Below are 25,311 nucleotides of genomic sequence, written 5' to 3' on the forward strand. Positions count from 1 at the left end.
AAAAGACAAAATTACAAGTTAAAATATTTATAGATTATCTAAATACTACAGTGGGTCCTTTTTTTAAACTCCCAATGCTGCAAATAACAGGCTGACAGTGTGCTGGTGAGAGTAGCATCTAAATCGGACATTTTAAAAGGTTCATCTTTGACTGTTAACACACAAACTATATGTGGACTGTGTTAATGTCAGTGGTCAGTAGTGTGGATGGAGTGCGGGGCATTAACTCAGCAACATGTCAGCTTGAGGTTCCAAATCCAGGACAGAATGCAATGATAAATTAAAATACTCATTTCTGTCCTTACAGAATACTCAAACAGTCAAAAAAGTTCAATCCCACTGTGAGTCCATGAGTGTGTTTACACTGTTTATACAGTTTGTCTACCCAGTAATCTGAATTAAACTGACTGCAATCAGCCGTCTGGACGCTCACATTTCAGTTATCCCGTCTCTCTCTGTGGCAGCTAATGGTCTGTTTCCTGTCTGTCTGTCTGCCTGGCACATATACACACCCAGTGTAACCATTAACCTCCTCCATTACACACATATGCACACTTCCCTCCCGCAGTCTGGCTTTACAACATGCTGAGTGAAAGTCAACATTACGTATGATCTGGATTAGCATCTGAATCAGTGACCAAACCTCAGCAGTAACCAACGACTACACCACAAAACACTCGTTCTCAGATTTCACATTAAAACGAAGCGGCAATTCAACCCCTTGAAACTTTTCATGGCTGCACATTGACCTCTTTTTATGATCTTCACTGAAGCACCATTATCTTCACATGACGGCTGAGCTTTACAAACTATCGGTGAACATAATTTTTTATTTTTATTTTTTTCAATCACACAGAACTTGAACACAGGAGCTGTCTTTTCTCGCAGCAGCTCCCGTCTCATAGAAAATCCAGCCACAACAGAGGAGCGTGCAGAGTGAATTGAAAACAGAGTTTGGAAGGACTGACGTGAATCTGTTTGTGCTCAGCTGTTCTAGTAATACACACAGGTACTTTAGTATTTGTCAATGGTAGTATACAAACATACCGCTGGCTAATTCACACAATTTGTTTATTTAGACTAAGTAGATTTTGCATACTGTGAAATCATGACACATGGAATATTTCTACCAGCATGCAGAACACAAGATCACAGCTGTTTGTCAAAGATTAACTTTGACTCAGTCTGTTAGAACATTGTGGGTTATTTCTCTTTCATTTCTCTGTATTCTTATTGCAGAAATGATTTCTTCTATAAAGTTAAACATGACAGGGCTACATCCAGACAAACAGTCTGATAGTAAAGCAGCATATTTGTCATTAATAGAGAATATAAAAAAGGCTGACTTGTTGTCAGTAGAGTGCGTAAGCAGCCAGTAAGCAGTGTGTAATCCAGCAGTTTGTACTCACTCTGCTGCTCTCTTTGAACAGTTTAAAGCTCATCCACTTTGGCATGTCGAGCTCTCCTCGTGTCTCCCTCTCTCTCTGTCGCTCTCTGTCTTTGACAACTCCCTCGTTTGTGTCTCTGCCACACACACCAACACGCCCTCACACTCTCTCTCTCATTCTCTCTCTCTCTGAACAAACAGCCGTTTGATGGGAACGCCACTCAGCTTGGTGTGTGTGTGTGTGGGTTAGTGTGTTCACATTTCTCCCACTCCATGGAAGTAACTGTGGCGCTAAAACTGCAAGAACTGTGTGCTTGTGTGTGTGTCATAAGAAGTCATATGACCAGCAGATGGCTGCTGTACAGCTTCAGTCTGAACCCGACACTGAATGCATTTGATTCATGAGAACACACGCGTGTCAACAATTGCTCGCAGTGTAGCAGAGTTGTAATTGTGTGCTGGAACACCAGCGAGAAAGTCAAGAACATCTTCATCTGAACATGATACACAGCTCTGAGCAACATTATAAAAGCACTGTGATATACAGCATATTACCTGTCACTCATCAGAACATGTTGAATATTACTTCCAAGTATTTTGACAGACATTGCCATTGTGATATCATCTGCAATGAGTGGGAACAATCATTTGTCCATCATTATCATCGTTTTCACTGTAAAAACTATTAAAATCACATTGATGTTACCAGAGAACCAGATTCTCTGCAGCACTACAGTACCTCATTATCAAAACACTGCAGACGCTGTGATCTGTATAGTTCACTTGACCATATCGCGATTTCAATAATATTTAGATTAATTGCGTATCCCTACTTTAATGCAAAATTCCTTTAGGAATGAATGCAAACGTTTCAGCCATATACAGTCAATAGGGCCTATATAATGAGGGTTTCCAACACCAGCTAAAGAGATCAGACAGGGAGATGTTGATGTGGCCTGTATCCAAATGCAGAACTACTTTTAGACACTTTCATGTGACATCAATGCCAAATATGTCACATCTACAGTTAAATGGAAATTAAGTTCTCTTGATCTATGTGATCTGAAAAACTTGTGACTTGTAAATCAGAGGGAAATGATTGGTTTTAATTATAAAAGGGTGGTCTGGCAGCACTTAATTGTTTTAAATTGTCAGTTCAGCCGAATTACAAGAAAAACTTTCTTTACACCAACTGTTTTATCTTTGGGTTATTTCCTGATCCAGATATTTATGTATATCTCCTCTTAGATCTGTTCTGCAAACCCACAATTTAGATGACTACAATTTCATCTGGGGTGCTAAAGATAGTGAAAAAGTTATATTCAATTAGACTAAGAGTCTAGAGCCATGCTAGCAGCTCTGTGAAGTTTTAGCTGTGCTCTGGGCTAAAAGCTAATGCCAGCATGCTAACATGCTAATGATTGTAATGCTAAAATACTGATATTAAGCATTCAGCTTTACTAGGATTTATCTTGAGGGACAAGAACATGTGTACCACATTTCATGGCAGTAAAACCAAAGGGTCAGGGGATCTCTTAAAACATTAATTGCACCAAGCCTGAAAATATTTCAGGATGCACTTAAGTGTGACGACCCACCAACAGACCAGCATTTATTGTCTGCATTGTTAAATATCACAAGAGGCAAGTAATGTGGGGGGTGTCATTTGTGTCAACTAGCCTTCATAGTAAAACCAAAAAGAAATCCCTCTCCATAGACTCAAGCCTAGCTTTATAGATTGCTTTCATTCATTTAAGGCACAGGGATAAAAATGGCCCCTTTCCAGCCAGTGGTGCATATTCAGTCCCACGGGAGTAAAGAGCTACTAAGTTTTATTGGCCCCAGCTCACAGAAAAACACAATTTTTACTCCAACTGAAGGCGGAGACTAAAATAAGTGTTTGTCCTTTGACCACCAGGGATTTGGTTGAGCCATGAAGGCTGCCAAGCTGTCAACCACTGGCATGACGCTTTAAATAACATCAAGACCACAGACTGAACCACAGTTGACTCATCGCACCAAAAAACGTCACAGAAAAGACTTATTCCGCACAACGTCACAGAACTGACTTATTGCACAACATGTTATAGAAGTGGCTTGAACCTCAGCATGTTAACAAAACATCACACAGCTGACAAGTCTGGAGATTTCACTGGCAACAAGCAGTCCTTAAGTATTTACTTTCTAGCTAAAAGACAAAAAAGGTCGTTTGTGGGTGCCTTTAAAATGAGCATATGACTGTTTGAGAAGGGTTTAGGGTTTGGTTGCTATCTCAGAGAAAGGTTGCCTTCATGGCTAAAACAACATGAACTTTTGGCAAAAAAAGGTCAAACCATGATCTCCAATGTCAAAGTCATGCATGTCCAACCCCAACATGACCTTTTGCTAATTACAGGAGAAAGTCATTACTCGCATGACTGCAAGAGGTCACTTGACAGGAAAACGTGAAGAAAGTTTGTGCTGTTGTTTTTCCAGTGAGAACTTATCAGGTTTGTTGTTTAGCTCTGTAAACCAGGACAATGGACTGGGTTAAAACCACCACTATAACAGGTTCTGACATGCAGACTGAAATTGAGGGTCTTTACATGAGTGTTGTGTGAATGTGAATCCCCTCATTGTCCTTCTGCAGTGTCAAAATGGGAGGACCGTGTATACTGAATGAACAGTTTACCTAAAAATTTAAATTCAGTCATTACCTAAACACCCCGACGCCAATGGAAAGAGCGCTAAGACAAGAGAATGAGACCTTGCGATCTCTGCATACCTCAGTGTTTACCTGCTACCCCGAAGCTTGTGTAACACACAACAGAGCGTCCTCTGCAGCAACAAGTGCCTCAGTAAGAGTCTGAACTCCTCCGGGTTAACTCCGAGGCTTAACATACACCCCACGTCAGACATGGTGCGCATTAATGCCTTTAGCTGAGGAGCTACACTGAAGATTTTGGATGTAAATAACATCTTTTAAATCAATTTGGGATCTCTGGGCTTCTGGTGACTCAGATTATGCCATACAAGATATTTGGAGCCATCTTGTGTTGTTATTGGTTGTTTTTTGTTGTCGTTTTTTTTTTTTTTTTTTTTTACATTTTTGCTGTTTTGCTTTGAAGCTCCAGAAATGTCACCAGATCCACCAGCATGTGGGTGAGTAGATAACGACTGAATTATCATTTTTAGGTGAACTTTTCCTTTAAGGGTTTTAATTCCTACAATAAATGTAAACAGTATAGATGTAAAGATGAAGCCTGATTACTGTCAGAGTTAACATCAGCACATTGAACTCCTTGTGTCATGTCCGATCTAATGTGTTGGAGCACAGAATATCTAATAAAAAATGTGCACTGTCCAAATGGGCTGCTTGCATTTCTGCTAAACTAACCCAGTAACTGCCACAAAATGCAATGTCTGCGGTGTGTGTTGAGTGGTGAAGAGAGACCTAGAGAAAGCACAGAAAAAGGAGAAGGAGAGGCAAACAGAAAAACCCAGCGAAGACAGAGAGAAAAACAGGAGGGGAAAAAAAGGATCCATTCGTCACATAAAACTCCTCCAAAAACCACCAGAAACAGTAGCTTCCCACCCCGTCTACACACACACAAACACATCCTCCAGACCCAGACAGCCAGTGGAACATCTGACTAGACCAAAGCCGGGTTGTTATTATAGTATATGGGAGAGAGAGTTATATACGTAGGCAGAGAAAAAACAGTGAGACAGAGAGAGATGAGTGAAAACAGAGTGAGAGAGAAAAGAGAGATGGATTGCAAAAGGAGGAACTAATTGCAGGTGTGGGTGTGCATCTAGTGAGGGTAATTCACTGTGGGATTACAGAGGGTGAACAGAGAGAAAATGGAGCAAGAGGTAAAAAATAAACAGAGGAGGAAAGAGACAACAAAACAGGGCGAGGCAGAGAAAGATATAAAGACATGTATGGGAAAAGGAAAAGGTGAGGAAGACCAGAACCTGTACCAACAGTGGCCAGTCTCTATAGAACCAACACTTGAACCTAATCACAGCCCAAAAGCATGTTTGTTTCTACTGGAAGAAAAGAGCTGACGCAGTCGATCTGTGCCCTTATTAGCTGATCAATACACTAAACCTTAATACAATAAGGTCCTTGTTAAGAGGTGGATCTAGAGTACAATCTTGAGTACCAACAATGATTTTTAATCATCACATTATAGAAGATATATTGCCTGTTTTACCATTTAATTGTTTTGCTTTTTACCAGTACACACATGTCCTCTCTCACCTGTGCAGTGAATTATTCCTCACACAGCTTCAGCTGATGCTGACTGACTCACTGAACATGTCACAATGGAAAAACTCTTTTCTCCCCAGACATTAGCTGCTCTGATTACTGAGTAGCAAATGTAGAATCACTGTCACATTGTGACAATCAGAATCTTTTCTGATACATTTAATCATCATGGTGGTTGAAAATGGCCTCTGATGTATGAAATGGTGTGTCTCTTCTCCCTCAAAGGGAGAGGGAAAGTTTCATGTTCAGTCTTGCTACTGTGTCTTGTTTAAATCAATAATCTGGGGATTGGTAAATAACAGAAGCTTCAACTCCTTCAACTTTACCGCAACCCAGAGTGCACTTAAGACTGGCTCAGTGTTGAGAAAACATGCCTGATCAGATCGCTGACTCAATAACCCTCATATCTTGACTTGTTTTAGCCAGAATACACAAGAAATGGCCATACTTCTTGATAATAAATCCCTGGAGGGCTGGCAGAGCTGCATGAGCACAACAAAAGAGAGCACCACCGCCCTCCACATACAAGATAACAAGCCCTGCCATGCTTCAGCTCCATGCTGGGAGAAAAATACAGTCTCAAGCCAGACACGTCTCCAATGCCAGCACAGTTGTCCACAACTAATTTGTACTTCAACGAAAGATAAACAGATTCCGGTGTAGTAAATTAGCACCCGGCACTAAGGGGATGGAAAGGGAGAGTAGGAATTTTAAAAAAGGGGTTTTATTTGTCATGATTTCCCAAAAGAGGATGGAATCCCTCCATAGAGCCCTGTTTCTGACTGCTTTTTACAATTCACAGCACAGTTCTGTATGCTACCAAGAGTTCTCGAAGTCAGTGTACAGCCCAATTAAAAACAGTAATAAATGGAAAAACTAATAACAAAAAACATAAGAAATTACAACACACTCACACACAGTGCAGCTCACAGTGAAAGCTGCGCTCTGCTGTGCTCTGCTGTGTCAGCATATGAAACAAGAGACATATCAAAACAACAAACTGTGTTTTTGTTCTTTGACGTCTCAGGAAAACAGAAGAGGAGGATCCAGAAATAGCCAGCTAGAGTTTTGTAAATCCTAGAAACAATAAACTGGACCAGGTCAACAACACACCCACACTGAAAAAGGCTGGAAAAAATGTTTTCATTGGACAGGAGGAGGTGGGGACACAGATATGCAGTGCTAATGCAGTTCATGGTATTCATTTTGCATTTGTATGCATGTAATGTACACACATATATATTATGTACCGATATAGACGAACAGACAGAACATTGTGAGTGAAAGAGTGATACAGAGTGTGTGTGTCTGTGTCTGTGTCTGTGTCTGTGTGTGTGTGTGTGTGTGTGTGTGTGTGTGTGTGTGTGTGTGTGTGTGTGTGTGTGTGTTCGCGCGCGCATGGTGCTGACATTTAGAGGCAGAGTAGAGTGTAGGCGTAGGGTTGCACAGTGAAAAGGCCACTCTGTGTAACACTACAGTGGGAGGCCATGACTGACATCTGTTGGGGTAGTGTGTGGGTGGTGGTGTGTGTGTGTGCATAGCAGTGAAATGGGAGGCACTGTAGTAAAAGTGGATAACATTCAGTTCAAATCAAAAACAAACTTCTAAAACAATTGTAGAATCAGAGCAAGCAAAACAACATCTACACCAAACTCCATTCAAAATATGCCAAATTGATGTTTTGTTGCTGATTTGCAAATGAAGCTGGTCTACAAAACTTATCTGAAGACCTTTACACAAAGCACCATGAGTGACTCTATATTTCAGCACACGTGTAATCACCCAATTCAATCACATTCTGTCAGTCATACACTATTCACACCCTGTTGTTCTTTTGCCTTAAAACAGGCACTGAATCAGAACATACTGAAGCAACAGTAGTTACTATTAAATCCACTTATGTAATCAAGGTGCAGAATCAAAAAGTGCTAATGTGCATGCACTTACATTTGGATCAAATAAAAGAAAATGGCCTCCAATTCAACAGAATAAAGAGAATAGGAGTTCTGTATTGTTTGTGCACAAAAATTCTGGTTGACTTTCAAAATAAGAGCTCAAAGATGGGCTTACTTGGATGTGAGAGGCTGGTTGGTACGAGTCATTAGCACAGACGCCTGCACACAACCTGAAGAGGTTTTTCATTGTCGACAGCTTCTCTGCTCACATGGTGACATTGCTTGATACTTCTCATACACACACACACACATCCACTACACACACCCTCAAGACACACACAACCTTAACCTACACAGAAACTTAATGATAAGCATAAAAACACACATGGACCTGCAAATAGGCACGCACACAGTCCCTCTGCCAGTGGAACACACACACAGCCCCTGCTCCTGCCAGTTGTAGCTGCATGGGAGACCCTGTAGCTCTGACGCAGCTGTGGGTCATCAGCTCGTCAAGGGCCACAGATCGAGTCTCAATCAGCCGCCTTCACCGCCTTCTCTTTCCTTCCATAGCGTGTATTTCCTACCTTGTCACTGTCTACAGTGTTCTGGGATGTTCTGGAGGCGATGGAGATGGTATCTGGTTGGCTGCTGCCGTCTCCCTGACTGTCTCCATCTTCACCTCCCTCCCTGAACACACACACACACACAATCAGAATGAATATCTTTGTTTAAATCACAAGCAAACAGTTTCAGTGTGAGAATATACAGCACTGATTTTGTAGATAAGACAAAATTAACACCTCTGCTCATTTTGTTTTCAATGTTAGAAAGGTTGCGATCTGCTGTGACACTTTTTACCACAGTGATAAGGTTTCTGCCCGCAGCGCCACTGTTTACAATGCTGACGTTTCTAGTTGTGGCAACAGTGGAGGTGGGAAAACGTGCCAACTCTTCTTGTTGCATAACAGGAGTTAGCTCAAACAACAGGCCTGATACAGGCTGTATATTTCACTGAATTCACACAGGATTCACTCAGCCACTGAGGCTTAGTAGCATGTGGAACGTTCTGCGAATAACAGCGGCGTATTTTGTGTTTGGGAAGAGAAACATATTAACCAGCAGACAAGGAGTGAGTTTAGATTTCTGTGATCAGCACTGAATGTTACAAGAATACACAGAAATATCATATATTCTTTTCTGCACATGCCATCTCTTCATGGGTTGTCCTGATCATGTCAAGGCTTAGACGCAGACAGTACCAAGCTGTTGGTCACCAGTTAAGCCAAATGAATGTAAATCAATGTGGACGGCATCAAAACTAACTTAACTGAATGAAAGTTGGTGCACAGTTTTATCATTATGCTTTCTGGGTGTTGATTATGTATTATCTGCTGATGAAATGATGTAAAAACATTTTTTTTATAGAAATTGTAAAATCCTTTTGGGGGAGGATTCCTAAACCCTCCGCAAATGTGTGCACCTAAGCCTTCTACAAACCTCGGGACAACACGTCTTCTACATTTCCTTTTTAACGACTCCTGTTGCATTAATAATATAAGCAGATCACACACAGGTGATATAGATGATGCTCTGATAATATTTAATGAGTAATGACTTCATTTCTCAGGGGGAGTTGAACTGCGGCCATACTGAAGGTTTCTGAATCAACGTCACTGCATTTTGTCTTTTCTGAGCTTGTAATCACATCCAGATCTGATCACTGAACTGAACATAGCTCACCTTCACCACCAGCTGCTGTCTGCACTTCAGTGAATCATGAACAGACAGTATTGTTGATCTGCCCTCAGCAGAGTTACTGCCCAAAGTAAAGGCGTTTCTATTCCCAGGAAATGTCTTTCTCCTCTTGCATGATTTCTCATTACTGATGCTTCTCTCCACAGTCTGTATTTCCTGTAGTAAATACTTTTGTACCTGTGATGAGAACTCATCTGTCCTTTCTACTGGTAGAAAAATAGTTTCTGTTCATGACGATTTAACCTTCAGAGACATTTCTTCACCATGTGTGGATATTTTCTCACTACTAGTTCAAATACACCTTTCTACTGGTATTCAGCTGATTATTCTTTCTTCAAAATTACATTTTCTTTTAAATAATGTGAATGTGTGTGTGTGTGTGTGTGTGTGTGTGTGTGTGTGTGTGTGTGTACTTGTTTACCTCTTGGCGTTATTCCTGGGTTTGGTCAGTGCTGGTGTTTTAGGCAGATGAACAGGTTCTTTGAGCGCCCCCTTCAGGTGAGTCATCCTCTCCTGGATCACCTCCCTGATATTTTTAATCCACTCCTGCTTAGCTTCCATACTGGACGCCTTAAGGAGAAACAAACTATTATTAACATAACATTGTAAACTGGTACTAAACCAGTATGTACACATATATTCGGAGCACAGAAAATCATCTATATAAAACTTTTTCACTTACTTTGAGCACAGTTTTATTGTCAGAGGAGGGGGTTCTTCCTGCCCACAGCGCAAATTTACATGGATCGCCCTCAATGTGCTCAGTCACGCCCAACTCTGACGTCTACAGGACAGCAAGGAAGAAAAATAATTAAAAATGTGTGAGTTCATGCTGCTGCACTCGTGTGACCAAAAGCACGGTTAAAACCATGCATGGAAGCACACACACACACACACACACACACACACACACACACACACACACACCAGTAGTTTGTTCTTGTATTGGTACTTGGTTCTGCCAGCTGAGTCTTTGATCTCCTTGCTGAAGACCAGGGAGAACTCAAACAGGAAGAGGTGTCGATCCCGCCCCTTCCTGATCAGTGAGCGTGGATCCCAAACCTGGAAACTGTCCTGCAGGATGAGCTCACCCTGCACCTCCAGGTTCTCCTCAAACCCTGAGGAGAAGGAGGGGAAGGACGAGACTAAAAATCAAGCAGGCAGCTCAAAGTCTGAACATACAGTCTGACATTAGGTGGGATATAAAGCAAATGTATGGTATGCCTTAAAATGTTCAGCAGTAACCTAATTAATGTATTAAATATTTCAATTAATTAGATATTTTTGAAAAACGGTACACTTTTTTATGGGTCATTTTCCAGACATATATATATATTTAAGAAGGCATTATTATACATTTTGGTAGAGCATTATGGACAGTATCTTACCCTCCAACATGGCCAGATGCATGGCATCATTAGCTCTCTTGGGAACACCGAGCATCACCTCCAGACCGTCTTTAATCTCTCCCTTACCCTCCTCACAACAAGACAGTAGCTCCTGCAGGAAAAGGAGACAGGCTGTTAAGTGTGGAGAGGCGGCATAACAGAGTGAAAGTAAAAAAATATAACTTCATTAACAAATATTCTGTGCTGTATGATATCTCCAAATTTAGACTACAGTTCGCAGTGCGATTGCAGTCTCATCAGCGATATTAGGTCGGACCAGCCCCGGTTGATCACAATATTATCAGACCTGTCATTAACCTATCTCTGAAGTGCGTTCTTTCATTTTCTGGAGGCATTTCTTCATCAGAAGTCATAACATGGACATACAGTATGTTGGGTTTTAGTGTGTTTCTCTGCATCTGCTGTTGAATTCAATACAGCTGACACCACTGTCTGGCACCAAAGCAAGATTCAGTGAAGTAATGACCTTAACTTATTTTTTAAGTTCCCTGACTGTGGTAATGTGCTCCATGTTTCACCTTTTATATATACCACTTTGTGTGTGTGTGTGTGTGTGTGTGTGTGTGTGTGTGTGTGTGTGTGTGTGTGTGTGTGTCTGTGTGTGCGTGCCCACCTTAAGCAGTAGTTGGTACTTAGTGATCCTCTGGACTGGTTTGATGAGGTAGGAGGAGATGGAGTTGGCCAGTCCACGTCTCTGCTGAATGTCCTGTGTATAACCCCAAAAAAGTGTGTTTTGCAATTCAGTATGCTGCTGGGAATCTAAACGTTTCCAGTGATCAAACAGCACCATCTGCTGATAAAACAAGTGAACTGCACAAACATTATCAATCATCAATCAATCACCATCTGCAGCTGCAGGAGGGAAATGAGATATCTGCAGCTGTGCACAAACAATTGTCGCTTCTAAATCCAAGCAATCTGCTCGACAAAGTGTTTCCTGTGGAGCTTCATTTGAAGTCCTGTTGTCTTAATCATGCTCCACAAAAGCCCTGCATCAAGCCCCACTGTGTTTAGGACTGAGGCAAACACTTTGCTCTCCACATATTACTGCTTTGTTATTAAAGATTATGTCTTTTTATTTCCCTGAAAACTGTGTTAGATAATCTGAAAATGCACAGTACTCTGAAAGAGCATGTTTTTGTCGAGGTGGTCTAAAGTAGCCCAGAGTAGGGCGGTTTACTCAGATAGAGTTGGTTAAATAAGGCAGGTTTATTTGGAATGAGCAGTCAGCTGGAATGCACAGTCTTTGTTCAGCATTGTTTATGTGATGACATGATGTGAATGGATCTGTGGCAGATTATGAGGACTTTTAACTTACATCAAAGAAGGTGCCGGCATGCTCCAGTATGAGCTGACTGGAGTCTGGTTTGTTCTTACAGTAATCCACATAAATGTGGAACTTATCAGCCTGAAGAACAGAAAAGGGGGGGAGAAAATGTATAGGGTCATGTTATGATGATGTCTTTTGAGGACAGACATCAGGGATCAGAAGTAGCTGCCATTTTGTTCTGTCACCATCTGGAATAAAGGAATGACTCTCACCCATGTGACGAAGCAGTGACCAACATCCTCTGGTAGTTGCTCATAGTTCACCAGCTCCTTCAGGAAAATACTGCAAATACACACACACACACACACACACACGTGAAAGATCAGAACGTGTCTAATATTCTTTTTTTATGCACCAGATATCTTTCTTCTTTTTATCATAACAGTACAAACAGGCTTTCCTCGAAACTCAGCAGAAAAAGGGCACAACAAAATGTCTGAAACCCCTAAAAAGTTTATTGTACCATCCTGCTGGTTAGAAGTTCCTTAAGATCAAAACGTCAGTGAGTAAAAGAAAATGCTTCCTTGAGGAACAAACACAGAGATTTCCTGAGGTACTGCAAGGAGATCAGAAACAAAGGAGTTCCTCTGGGAAACTTCTGCAGCTCATGAAACGTAGTTCCCCTGTAGCTACAATATTAGATAAAAAAACAGAAAGTTCCCCTCAGCTCTTGGCATTTCCACGGGAAAGCTGGCTCAGTGCTGACAAATGTGAAAGATGCTTGCAATGATCGTGGCAAGATCTTTAACTTAATATTATTTCTTACATGCTGTTAGATCTTAAAAGCCAGCATGTAATAGGCTGTGGTTGTTGTTATTCTGTGTGTTGGTTGCTACAGAATTCTCATCTCTGGTTTCAGAAAAATGTTGAATTGATCAAAATCCATCTGAGAACAGTTTGAACACAGACTGTCTGGTTCCCCGCCCCAGCACAGTCAGACGCTGGGCTTTGTTAAAAACTATTTATTACCACTTTATACTAAAATTAGCGGCTTTTTTAAAAGCATTACCAGGATATGAGTATGCCTTTCTGTTTGTTTGGTTTTTCCTTGTGGGTAACGTTCGTCATCAGGAACCCACCGCAAAAACAGGGAACAGCAGAAAGCAGCTGATCAAACACCTCATCAGACATCCAGAAGACATTAAGACTTGTTTTGAAAGTCTCAATCAATAAAGTTGTGAAGTAGACACATCGCTATTCCAGAGCTGATAAGTTGAAGATGACATCTTGCTTTGTTCTCAGCTCTGTTCAGATGCTCATGTGCAGCTGACGACACAGAAGCCACTAATAATGATTGATTTCTTTTTCATTCTTTTACTTCAGTCTCTCTTTTTTCAGCACCAACTGATTGATGTTTGAGGTCTGCTTGACCAGAGACAGATGGAAAAGTATTGACAGAGACATCATATCATCATATCTGATGGGGTGAAAATTAGCATGTCCACCCGGGTGTTGTGTTTCCTTCACAGCTGATCAGAGCTGCAGCTGATAAACACCTGCGACTGCTGCTACTAGAGTCAACTGAACGCACACATTGACATTAAAGACAAAAGCCAGATGTTAAAGGATGTTCATGGCGTATCAGTGTCTCTCACTTGTTGTGGAAGTCGTAGATGTCCTGCATGTTGCCGAAGATGATATGCTCCTTGTTGGCGATGCCTGCAGGAATCTCCTCCACACCGTTGGTCATCTCCCACAGGTAGTTCTGACAGGTGGGCAGACAGGCACGTAAGCAAGGCGAACAGGAAAATATAGTTGCGTTGAAACAAAATTGGACACGCAGAGTATTTTGTTTTTACCTCCAGACACTCTTGGAGATCTCTGACGTAGGTCTTCTCTGTCTGCAGTAGCTCTGCCATGATGAACCTGAGACAAGAAGAGAAGAGAAAAAAGACCACAAACATGGACCAGATGGTATGAATGATATGACTAGTTCTATTTTGTGTCAGGCCAGATGAGCCTATTGATGTTCCTCCATCACTTTTATTCCTAACAAACAATTCATGACAAGACAAAACCAATTCAGTGTCTTTACCAAGTTACCAACATAAAGTGTCTCTGATGTTTCATATTTATAACTGTGTCATTTTAAATGCTTCACATGTCAGACAGTTATCATTTCTGTTGAGGAAGCAGCTATGTGTTCAGACACGTCCTGTACTCACTCTTTCTTCCTGGCAGACTTCCTCTTCTCCTCGTTGACCTCGTGGTTGGGGTCACGCAGTTTGACCTCGGGATCGTCCGTCAGGCTAGCGGGGATAATGTCCAGCTCCAGGTCTTTATTGTCCTGCATAGAGGAGCATAAATGTCAGTGTAGTCAGTTATGTGAAACTAAATTCACAAAAGTTCACCTCTAGTGAATTATATGTGTAGTTAGGAAGACAAAGAGGAGGCTCGTACATGATTTCCATATCGAGAGTGATGCAAATCTACTATGTGAAAACTGAGTATGTGTGTGAACTCACCTCAGAGCTGACCCCCAGGCTCCTCTCCAGGCTCTCCTGGTATTTGGCCATGCGCAGTGAGAAGTCTCGGTATCTGCGGTCCACCGTGCTGACCCAACGCTTCAGCTCCGACACGTGGGCGTGGCCTTTCTCCACCAGGTTGTCCGCCAACTGGATCAGCAGCTTCACCTTCTCCTTGGTTTGCTGTGTGGAGGCCACACACACAGATTATATACTGTTCAGCTGGAGGAGTCACTGATGCTCTGTCTTCAACATGACAACATGACTGTGAACACTTTATTGGCTCCTCAAGTTTTGAATATTATCACCTGTTTTAAATCTAAAAATGTTTCCTAATGACTGATACTCATTTAATACAAGTGTGCTGATGGAACGCTCACATCTCATTTAGAGTGCAAAGATCCACAAGTATAACTCAAAGTTCACAGTGAGTGTAAATATGTACAAGTTTGTTCCAGGAGATACAGTTTTTACATGTTGCTACTCTACCGGCTTGATGTTCCCAACAGATCATTTGAGGCTCAATAAAGCTGCCAATAGCTGATCTTTACAAACACACACACACACACACACACACACAGTGTACCTTGGCACTAAGTCTGAAATGATGGTAGTCGGTCAGGAGCTCCTGTGTTTCCTCGCTGCTGTCACCAGGTGATGTGTGTGTGGCCAGGTAAACTTCACCTGTCTCTTGGATCCAGTCCAGGGCCTGCACAAACACACACGCACACGCACACAGACACAGACACAGACACAGACACAGACACACACACACACACACACACACACACACACACACACACACACGCACACACACAGATAAAGTTAATCCTCAGCCTCTGTACATCACTCTCCGTGATAAAATAAACCAGATGTCCCTTTAGTGCTGCACATTTCCCCAAAGCAAAACTCCAGCCAAAACTTTTTCTTTTTGTTTCACTAATGCACACACACACGTACAGTGCGCACACACACGTACAGTGCACACACACACACACACACACCGACCTGTTTGGCACTGCGTTCAAACACCACATACTGCTGACATTGGTCCAGCCTTCGTTTCTTTAACGTCCAGAAGTGAAGGACTCTGTTCTCTCTCTGCAGCAGCTCATTCAGAATGGCTGCACACAGAAACACACAATAAGTACATTAAATAGACACTCCAATGTGCTCCCTGCTCACTGATGAGGCTCAAACTCCACTGCATTCTTACGTTAAGTACATTATAATGTAATACATACATCATCTATGACAGTTCAGGCAAATAAGGCCAAATCAATTGGACATCTTTACTATGTGTGTAAGTTTGTGTTGTGTTGTTGGACCACGCAACCCTTTTAAGTTAAAATAAAGACAAAACTAAGACAATGAGCATTTACATCAATATTTGAGCTTCATAAATATATGTTTTTCAGGTCAATCATAATCAGATTTACATAGATATACTGTATATATGTCTGTACAATCAGGAGTAGTTCTCTCCGCAGCACTGACCTTTAACTTGTTGTTCGGGCCCTCTGGCGTGACTGGCGGCTCCAGGCATGCTCACATTGTTCCTGTGGATGTACTTCAGAAACACCTCAGCGTTCCTCCGAGCCAGAGTGCACGCCTGGAGAACAGGGACACGGTCCTTTGACTAACATACTTACACAATTCAGACATACTCTTCCAACACCCAAGAACGTCACTATCCTCGACTAAATCAGCTAAATTAACATTTTACTGTTTACTATTAGCCTGTTTGGTTTTGTTTGTTTATAAGCTTATGTGAAACATCATCCAACATTGTCTAAATTCATTTAATATGCACAGTATCTATCACTCAATCATTTGAAGATTTTATAAAAAGCGACAGAGAGCCAATCACCTTCAAATGAATTTAACTTCTTAATTTTGTCATATCTCCAGAGCACAGCTGTCTGAATGATGGCTCTGATGATTGTTATCTCTCATCTCATCTGATCATTATGTCACCATCTCATCTTGTGGCATCTCATCTAAAATGGTGTGAAAACCTTCATCACGTTAGGTATTTGGAACAAAGTTGTGTCACTGTGACTCTGATTCTGCTGCTGCCTTCTGTGCAGTGTCAGCAGCATGGGTAGGTGAATTGACAATATCAGGCAGTGGACCCTAGTTACTGCTGAAGATGTTTAATATTGATGGTTATGTTTGCATTATTCATGTTTTACATATTAGAAATTGGTTACAAGAATGGAGAAATGGAAAAAAAACCTTGACCATCTGCCACATTTCCAGTGATGAAGTTCTGTGTAATATAGCAACGGACATGTACTAGCTAGATAGCATAATCAGTCAAGAGCTGCTTTTCATCCTTACAGACCAGCTACATTAGTAAAAATCAAACAGTAATGGCGAATAGTTTACTTCGGCACTTCCACGGATTCTTGTATAGATGCCATGAATAGATTTTCTATTTTTCTATTCTCCTCTACACTTTATTCTGCCTCATTCTGCTCTGTTTGCTTCTTTTCAAGCCAAATCAAGTCCTTTTTGAATTTGATGTTTCACTCGTTGTCTTGTGATTTTGTGTGTGTGTTGTCTCATGTGAGACGCTGAGAGGTGAATCACCTTGAGGAAGGCTTCTTTCTGCTCCAGGTGTTTACTGATCAGAGGTAGAAGGTGGTCGCTTTCGGCCGACATTCCCAGTTTATCGTGACTGCCACACCAGTCTTCATCCCGACGGTACTCCTGCTCCAGGCTCTCTAACACACTGCACACCTGGACAGGCACAAAGAGTTGGTGACACCTTAACAAGGTCTCTGCTCCAAGCTTAGATAAAACACAAAGCGTGTTTGAGTCGTACCTGTTCAGACGTCTTGTAGAAGGCCACAGACGCGTTGACCAGCTTCAGGCGGTCCTCCATCTTCAGCATCAGCTGCTGCCAGTGAACAGCCACTTTCTCAGCACAGCTCCGGATTGCCTCTGGATCATAGTGACCTGCCTGCAGCACCATCTGGAAGAGAGGAGAAGGTGGATGGACAGAATTAGACAGAGGTGGAGGGTAAGACAGGGTCATGATAAACAGCCTGCAATATACTGAAATACAGCATGCAGGATAAGACAAGATATATAGATAAATGACTTTTACTGGTTTACAATAAGTCCTACAAGTGTGCTACAATCTACTAGAGTCAACAATGAAGTAAAAGGATGGATGTACCTCTGCTTTCTGCTGGACCTGCAGAGCACTCTGATGAGTCTTCTGGAGAGAGTTAGCATGGAAGAGAGACTGGAGGAGGAGGAGGAGAGATAGTTACTATCAATTAAAATCACTGACTTATTAGTTCAGCTCAATTATAAAGGCTCCCTGTGGAGTGTGTGACCACTATTAACACTACCAAGCAACGTTTTCATGTGTCGCTCCCTGTTTTGACTGCATTCGTGCTTAAGGACTCACACACAGGTTGGCCAATGGTTTCACATTATTCCACTCATCTACAGCTCACAGTATCATGTCAGAAACACACTAATGTGGCAACAAAGACAGTGATGAAGAAGACTAAGAGCTAGTAAACATGGATATTAACACTGCAGGTTTTAACTAACAAATTTGGAAAGAGGAAGGAAATGCATCCACCACGGTTCTTAGACCTCAAGGATGCACACAATGTGTCTTGGTAAACAGAAACTCCACGGGGCACCTTGTGTGTCCATTTTGCACGATGTCTCAATCCCTCAAAATGATGTCAAGTCTGTACCAACTAGCTAACATCCAGTTTATTCTCAATTTTCTTAAAATACAAAAGCAATACCTTTTCAAAGAAACTATGGTCTTAATATCTAAAATGTAAAGTTTTATTTTCATATCTAAGACAACAGAGGAGGAGCAGACTATCACTTAATGACTATATTAAGGCTTGAGGTTTTTGAGGTTTGTTTTTTCATTGTGCTTGACTTGTACGTGTGCCTGCATATGTGGGATGTTGCTTCTTCTGCAACAATGAAGTTAAAAGGACCACAGACTTGAGTGATTATCTGTGGGGAAAGGTTTCACTCCTGCCTGCAGTGTCTGTTTGTGTCTCTTGGTCTGTTTAGACACAACGTACACATTTGAGGAATAAGTAGGCCTACATAAAAACACAATCACAAACAGCAACAAAACTATTTCTAATAGTTTATCAGGCTGAATCTGTGGTCTCCACAACACTATCTGATGTCATGAGTAATAGCCAACCAAGACTGAACAATCTGATTTTGACATAAAAGTGGAGTGAAAGTATTAAATAGCAGAAGATAGAAATACTGAAGCAAAGTAACTCCAAATTGTAACTAAGTACAGTACTTGAGTAAACTGTAGTTGCTTACATTCCATTACTGATTATTCTCGACTTTGAGACTAAGGTTTTTATTTTTCCTCTAAATGTATATTGCTTCCAATTATCAGTTTTCAGTCTCCTTTATGACTAATAATCCGTATCCGCCCTGAAAGAACCATATCGGTCGACCCCTCCTGAGCAGCCCAACTGATTTAACATGGGGATCGCAAGGCAGCGGGAAGCGAGCAGCGCTCTGCTGCACTGTGTGACCCCAGCGTGATATGGAGAAGGCAGAAAAGAGTGCCTGCAGCTTGTGAGACGTGCCAGTACACAAGAGAAAGTCACAATACGCCAAAGAGTAATATGCCAAAGTGCAGTTACTGCGTACCCATCAGTACAGGCCCGCTTCAAGCCCTGCTGACAACTGTCTCAGACTATCACGGTCAGATGTGTTGCAGTTGCTCGTTCCATCCCAGCTCCAAACAGGCTTCTCCTTTGCCCGGATGGAACAGCCAAAAATGGCAGTGAGCTAACTCATACTTTAAAGGTTACATCACAGTCTGCATCCATGTTTGTATATAGTCAACATTCTGCTCTCTGTTGAGAGGCAGACTCAAACATAAAGGTCGTCCAATGTAGGAATTTCATTATTTGTAAAAGTGTAAGTGTCTCTGTGTGTGCTGTTTGCCACAATCAAGAATTCTGATTCTGGCAAACGGTCTGATGGAGGATATAGGACTTACCTCAAGATGAGAAAACGCGCACACACACACACACACACACACACACACACACACACACACTCACACTCACACTAATCAAAGTTCCACAGGAGCAGAAACCAGGCCAGAACACACATGTTGGGTCTGGGCCAGAGCGATGTGTTTTTGTGTTTTTGTGTGTTTGTGTGTGTGTGTGTGTGTGTGTGTGTGTGTGTGTGTGTGTGTGTGCGTTTGTGTGTGTGTGTAGTACTGCTGACCAAGGGGCTTTTACCCCTGTGAGTGCTAATACACTTCTGGAGTCAGCTATTTAAAGCCCTGCACAGACTAACACATACACACGCATATTTTCAAAATTACACATGCAGAGATAGCACTTAAACACAATTAAATGTGTGTGTACGTCTGTACTCTTCAAAATCAATGCAGCCTGAAATAATCATTGAGGCTAGCCTGGTTCACAAACAGATGATGAATGATGAATGAGTGTGTGTATCAGTGTGCGCACTCATCTGCTTCTATTCAAACCAATGCATACTGAAATAATTATTACTCAAGTACAGTGAGCCTGGTTCGAGCAGCAATAATTAGGATGTGTGTGCGAGTGAGCGTGTACCTCTATAGCCATCTGGAACTGTTCATGCTCCCTCTGCAGCTGCTCAGCCTCAGACAGAGAGCTGGCGTTCACCATGCTGGCATTCAACATGGACTCACCATTACGGATCCAACCCAACACCTAGAAAGACAGACAGAGAGAATCAAGACTCAACAAAATCTGAAAGTCCTCCTCCATTCACTGATGTGTTTTTCTTCTTGTTCCCACAGTTGAATGTCTGAGCTTCACTGTGTAGAATGATGTGTGTACAGAGTTTAACACAAGAAGGCTGTTTTCACATTCAGTGTTGAAAGTGGAAAGTTTCTGATTTGTGACATCACAAATAGTTTGGAAGCCAATCCTGGTCCAATACTCAGCAGACACAAGTGTGATGTAGAAACTTGAAGCTTCCAGTGCACATACACTGAGAATGGACTCCACTGTGAGGTAGGAGACCTCTTGTGTCCGGCAGTTACATTTTGGATCTGAAAATAATTAGCATATTCATATATTCTGGACTTTCTCATTAGGGCCAAGGAATAGGTGCCACTTTAAACATTTCAATAATTATACCTCACTAATTATACCTATTCTGTCAGACACAGATTAGAGAATTGCCCCAATACATGTGTGGAGGGGACCTTGAAAGTTAGAAGATACTTATGTGCATGTATGCATGGATTAAATATGTAAGTATAGTGTAAAGAAGAGGAAAAATACACTGTTTTAAAAGACATGAATGACATGGCTGCAGAGCTAATCATTGTGCAGGTTTTAGTAGTACAAATGTAGATGATGATAAATGTGTTTTACATGTTTAGATTAGAATTGTAGATTTAGGGAGAACAGCATAAGTGGCCAAGGTCTTCAGTCTCTATCTTGGTCTTCAAAAAATAGCTTCCTTTTTGAAGACCATAAATGTGGTGCAGCCGAGGAGGATGAATGTTCCATACTGACTGACTGGTGCTGATGAAATGCACATGAACAACAGTTGCTATAAGCAGTATGAAAACAATATGGTTTTGGACTTTCTCTAGAAAACTTTATCTAGAATGGTTGTTTAATTAATGTGCAGTAGATGGCAGCATAGACTGCCAGAAATAAAGACGCAGAGGAAGAAGAGCAGACAAACTTGTGTAGAATGTTGATACCTTCAGTGACAGTGCAGATCACTCGTCTACTGTTTCATGGCAAATACAGTCCCTGACGGCAAACTATCTACAGCTTCTATTAAAACGGCATGGTTTACTTTTAATGGTCAATAACAAAACAGAACCAGTTAAGAACGGTTTTAGATTTTAATCTGTTAAGTGTAATGTAATGTTCTCCCGTAGCAGTAACCAGTCGAAGCTGCATTAAAAAAAAGTTAAGATATCATGCTAAAATATTCATAAACATTTTGGTAGAGTCAAGCATTGAAAAGTATTTGGGTAAAAGTCTTGAAGTATCTGATATTTAATGTACTTAAGTATGGACAGTAATAATAAAAGGACAAGTAAAACTAATTTATAGGCTACACATATTTAAATGTATGTACAGTATAAACTGTATACTATGGGTCAACTAATTATTGGCCTGGTCAATTATCTGCATCAGTGTTTTTATTTAAAATAAATTAATTCACAAATGTACCACTTTGGCTGTGATGCAGAAAGCAATTTACAAAGTAATTAGTGACTCAAACTATCAAATAAATGTAGTAAACAGAGCAATATTTGCCTCAAAATGTAGTGAGGTCAAAGTAGAGAGTAGAAAGTGGAAAGAAGGTACGAATACCTCTGAATTGTAGTGGCTATACCTCCTCATAGTGAGTTCACCCTGACTTACATACGAGTCATAACTGTGTCTGCACAGTTTTATTTGCACCTTTGTCATACATTTCACAGTTATTGTACGTAAGTTGTGCACTTCACTGAACTGTATTTGTTCGTAGTAGATCCATGACCAGAGAACAAGGGTGAGGGTGAATCAGTAGGGGGGGTGTGCATGTGTGTGTGTGTGTTTGTGTGTGTTATTAGCACATTGCCATAAACCTCATAAATTATTCAGCTGTATCCATCTGCAGCAGCAGCGCACTTCCTGTCTCAACACACAGTATGTTCATATTCACATCTGCAGGAGCTTCTTCACATAAAACATCTTTGCTTTGACCAGGAGGAAGCGAGGGGTGTTATTCTTGTCATTTCTCCAACATCAGTCTCCAAAATGAGATTTTCAGTTTATTTCCTTTGTTTCTAATAATAAAAGCCCGTCCACCTTACTCCATCGAAGCACCATATCATTTCCTTTTTAGGATTTGGTCTTCTAGTCTTCGCTGGCTCTGGATCAGAACAATGCTTCTGATATTTTATAGATAAATTGAGTTTGCTTAAAGTGGAATTCAAACAATTTCACACATCAAAGTATGGTTACAGATGATGGAAAGTACTACTGCATATGAAAGAAGTTGCATGAAGCATTTTGCAATAGAGGTGTGCATCTTCACTGGCCTTAAGATTCGATTACGATTCAGCTGTCAACGATTCGAATGCAAAACGATTGTATGGCATCCTCACTGATCTATATTACTGCACGTGGCTACTTTCATCATTTAAATTCCCCTTTTTTTACTGAGAAAGTCCTTCCAATAATCAGACTACAGATGTCTACAAAGAAAAAACTGCATTTTTTCAATACATAAACATTATAAAACAAAACATGTATCTATCTGCAGTGCCTTACATGTTTGTTGTAATCTACAGTACAATAATACTGTTTTTACATGGCAACTTTAAGATAAGGTGTTTATTGACTCTGCAGCACACACCTCTCTTGGAGTTGCAAAGTTGACAGAGCCTCCTCAGATCTTGGCTGATTAGCTGGGCTTGCTGCTACAGTTATTATCTATGGCTGCAGATGCTAGCTTCAGGTGAAAATGACTAACATGATTAGTAGTCGTTGTGAGGCAGAAGTCACGCTCAGCGTGGGTCTCGTCCAGTTCGTGCTTCTCAGCAACTAAATAAAATCCCACATGTGCCCCGAGATGTCTGTTAAAAAATACTCTGAGACTCTCTGCCTCCCTCCGACATACCTCCTGCATAAGTAACGTTAGCCTAATGTCCACCTTCAATTCAAAGCATGGGAGCAATGTTGTGACGTAACTTTATTGTCCAGCTGAGGCCGGACAATCAACAATCAACATAAGCGGCAGACTATCTACTTTGCTCTGTCTCTGCATCGATGCAGAATCTTCCACGTCCGCATCACGATGCATCTTATAATCGTGACATTTCCACACCTGTATTTTGCATGGTGCTCAGTGCACTGCAGCTTAATAAAAGTGCGTGCAAATGGACACAAGCAAATTAAGAAAACACCTTTTAAAAAAGCATTTAAAAAACATGATGCAAACACAGAAACATTTAAAAAAATGTTTTAAAAACGTTGCTTTAAAAACGCCTGGTGTTGCAGCGCTTACCTGTTTAACCTCTGCCTGTAGGTGGCGTAGCTGCAGTGTTTGCTCCAGCCGAGTGTGCGTGTGTTGGGCATTGAGCTCCACCTCCTGCTGCTTCTCATGGAGGAACTCCAACAGCTCCTGAACCTGAGAGGCCAAGTCCATGTCCTTCTCCCCTGTCAGCTCAATCCCTGCACACACACACACACACACACACATACATACACACACACAGGCATGTTTCCATCACTTTTGGGGACACATCATAGATTTATATTTATTTCCTGGAGACTTTTCTGAACCATAACCTTATTTTTTTTACCTTCACCCTAAAATACAATGATACGTTATGGGGACTTTTGGGGTTTATGGGGTGTTTTGTCCTGTTAAGAAAGGTGAGTCCCCACATTGTGAGTGTGTGAACAGATTTATGTTACCACAACTTGAGTAGTAAACACACACACACACACACACGCACGCACACACACACACATACACTTGGCACTGTGTACATACTTTATCTCTGACAAAACGTTGTCCCCTTTAATCAGTTTCATTTGGAGCCCCATACAATAACAAACTTTTAAGTCACTTTCACGTTACTCTTTATATGTGGGTGAATTTTTTAGCTGTGGACAGAGCCATACAGCTGATTCCACCGTATCTCCAGTCTTAATGCCAAGCTAGGCTGAACATGTTGCAACTCCAGCTGTGTAGGATACCAGTGATAAATCTGGTCAAAGAAATAAACTAATCGTATCCCCAAAATACTGAACTATTCCTTTAATTTTACAATTCAACTCAAAAAAGTATGCAGCATCAGTTAACAATGAATGCCCTACTATACCAGTGCTTGAGAAAGAGGTTGTGTGTGTGTGTGTGTGGTGGGTGAGAGAGATTTATCACTGCGGGGGGCACAGTGACAGCGGCCATGACCTCCACATATACACAAACATACACACACACAGTAAGAGGATTGTGCTGTGACGATTTTTTAACCTAATTCTCTGCCTGTTCCACACAACATGCTTTTCTTTGGGATCACAGTACCATGACTGCCTAAGCATCTTTCCTCCACTGAAGAGCAGCCAGCTGCAAATCCACATGTGAGCCTGCTCAGCCACATTCAGAGGGCAGCAGGGACACACATCATCACATGTGAAGTGTGGGACTATAGGGGAATGCTAATGCATCCTGGAAAGCAATGAAGAATGTGAATGCCCATTGAAGCCTGCAGCGTACAACACAGAAACTCAATATACAGCACAAAACAGGAATTCTCTGTCCTTTGTTTCTGTCTTTTGTATTCCTCCCTCTATCTCTTTCCGTCTTGTCAACCTGTTTTTTTTATTTTCTGTCTCACAGAATGAAGGATGTGTGAATTTACCTGAAGCCTGGACCTCCATGATGTACTGGTGCAGGTCCTGACCCTGCTGCATCACTTCGTACGTCATGTTGTTCATGGCCACCTTCCTCTCTGCGTGTCTTTTCAGGCGCTGCTCTGCCAGGCCAATGTCCTCTGCGCTGCCAGAGGAGGCGCCGCCTCCCCCGCTGCTGCTGCCACTGCTGCCTCCCGAGCGGCTGGCATCGCTCAGCTGACGAGACAGATCCTCGTTCCAGGCGTCCAACTCCGCCGTGACCTGCAGGAACAGAAGAAACATGGGATCAGAAGATGTCACATGGAGACACAGTTAATAACTAGAGCTGCAAAAATTAGTTGATAAATTCACTAGTTGACTGAAACACAATTAGCATTTCAAACATTCGCTGTCCCGGCTTCTT

At 41.6% G+C, this 25,311-nt stretch overlaps 1 protein-coding gene across 3 annotated transcripts in view; it reads right to left on the minus strand.

Annotated features, from left to right (window-relative positions):
• The window catches only part of kalrna (kalirin RhoGEF kinase a), a 154,046-nt gene that overhangs the window by 43,650 nt on the left and 85,085 nt on the right, over window positions 1-25,311 (minus strand). For all 3 annotated transcript variants that reach the window (XM_073473303.1, XM_073473301.1, XM_073473300.1), the window contains exons 18-38: window positions 24,917-25,169; window positions 23,554-23,720; window positions 20,118-20,237; window positions 17,687-17,755; window positions 17,330-17,479; window positions 17,095-17,244; window positions 15,997-16,111; window positions 15,508-15,623; window positions 15,086-15,208; window positions 14,500-14,682; window positions 14,200-14,321; window positions 13,834-13,900; window positions 13,630-13,739; window positions 12,247-12,316; window positions 12,023-12,112; window positions 11,318-11,410; window positions 10,684-10,795; window positions 10,223-10,413; window positions 9,978-10,079; window positions 9,717-9,865; window positions 8,125-8,227 (exon numbers count right to left, since the gene is read on the minus strand). In XM_073473303.1, coding sequence (XP_073329404.1) covers window positions 8,125-8,227; window positions 9,717-9,865; window positions 9,978-10,079; window positions 10,223-10,413; window positions 10,684-10,795; window positions 11,318-11,410; window positions 12,023-12,112; window positions 12,247-12,316; window positions 13,630-13,739; window positions 13,834-13,900; window positions 14,200-14,321; window positions 14,500-14,682; window positions 15,086-15,208; window positions 15,508-15,623; window positions 15,997-16,111; window positions 17,095-17,244; window positions 17,330-17,479; window positions 17,687-17,755; window positions 20,118-20,237; window positions 23,554-23,720; window positions 24,917-25,169 — 2,655 coding nt within the window. The remainder of the gene's footprint in view (window positions 1-8,124; window positions 8,228-9,716; window positions 9,866-9,977; window positions 10,080-10,222; window positions 10,414-10,683; window positions 10,796-11,317; window positions 11,411-12,022; window positions 12,113-12,246; window positions 12,317-13,629; window positions 13,740-13,833; window positions 13,901-14,199; window positions 14,322-14,499; window positions 14,683-15,085; window positions 15,209-15,507; window positions 15,624-15,996; window positions 16,112-17,094; window positions 17,245-17,329; window positions 17,480-17,686; window positions 17,756-20,117; window positions 20,238-23,553; window positions 23,721-24,916; window positions 25,170-25,311) is intronic.

Source organism: Pagrus major, chromosome 9, assembly GCF_040436345.1.
Source record: "Pagrus major chromosome 9, Pma_NU_1.0".
NCBI classification, from domain to species: Eukaryota; Metazoa; Chordata; class Actinopteri; order Spariformes; family Sparidae; genus Pagrus; species Pagrus major.